At 35.4% G+C, this 915-nt stretch overlaps 1 protein-coding gene across 1 annotated transcript; it reads left to right on the top strand.

The window, feature by feature from the left end:
* Positions 1–172: 172 nt before the first annotated feature.
* On the top strand, positions 173–543 carry LOAG_16054 (hypothetical protein; the record flags this gene model as incomplete). The annotated part of the gene is made up of 2 exons (XM_003151542.2): positions 173–250; positions 415–543. Coding segments are annotated over 2 exons (207 nt in total), but the record flags the coding sequence as incomplete, so codon positions are not given.
* Between the last annotated feature and the right edge of the window lie 372 nt (positions 544–915).

The raw sequence follows: 915 nt of genomic DNA, 5'->3' as shown, positions 1-915 counted from the left end.
AAAAATTAGAGTTCAAAGACGCCTAAGTGGTTTTGCTGATTAAATAATCAAGTTAAATTATAGAACATTTCAGTCTATACCGGCAGCCCTGAGTGGACGGGATGTTTTGGGGATAGCCAAAACAGGCAGTGGCAAAACAGTGGCTTATTTATGGCCTGCTATCATTCACATTATGGACCAGCCAGATCTGAAAGAGGGTGATGGGCCAATTGCTCTGGTTATTGTGCCAACTCGAGAATTAGCACTCCAAGTAATGTATTTCGTGATTTCCTTATTTTGGGCTACAATAAACCTCATTAAAGAAAGTCTTCATCAAATGATTTTGTAGTTCAGTTAGTTAGCGCAACTTAGATAACTTTATCATCTTGTATTTATTTCGACTCACATATTTTTCCTTATCATTCCTACATGCAGGTATACCAAGAAGCTAAACGTTACTGCAAAGTATACAACATTAACGTTGTTTGTGCCTATGGTGGTGGAAGCAAATGGGAACAACAGAATGCACTCACTGAAGGGGCTGAATTAGTCATTGCAACACCTGTAATTATCTCATATTTCTTTCTATATTATTTTTAACAATTTATAACTTGTCTCTCTCCCTTGTACTGACTAGACGTTTTTTTTCTTCTTTTTTTTTTTATTCCAGTTGTTTCTAGGTGATTTCGACTTTACCCGAAGTCATGTGTTTTCAACCACAGATAAATAAAGTATAGTTTTTAGGCGATAATACTCATTCTTCATATTTCGGAATGTTGTGATATGCTACTTAGGGACGTTAGCAAGATTTTCTTGCAATGCTTAAAGGCGAGTACGGTACGAAGTAGAGATATCACTCTTAATTTAAGACTTTAAAATATTTTTTTTCAATTCATGAATAATGCGCACTTTTTTACAGGGTCGTATTCACGAATT

This window comes from Loa loa (assembly GCF_000183805.2).
Source record: "Loa loa unplaced genomic scaffold supercont3.3784, whole genome shotgun sequence".
In the NCBI taxonomy this organism is placed as follows: Eukaryota; Metazoa; Nematoda; class Chromadorea; order Rhabditida; family Onchocercidae; genus Loa; species Loa loa.
The sequence above is the reverse complement of the archived record's forward strand: the minus strand, read 5'-3'. Positions and strand labels throughout refer to the sequence as shown.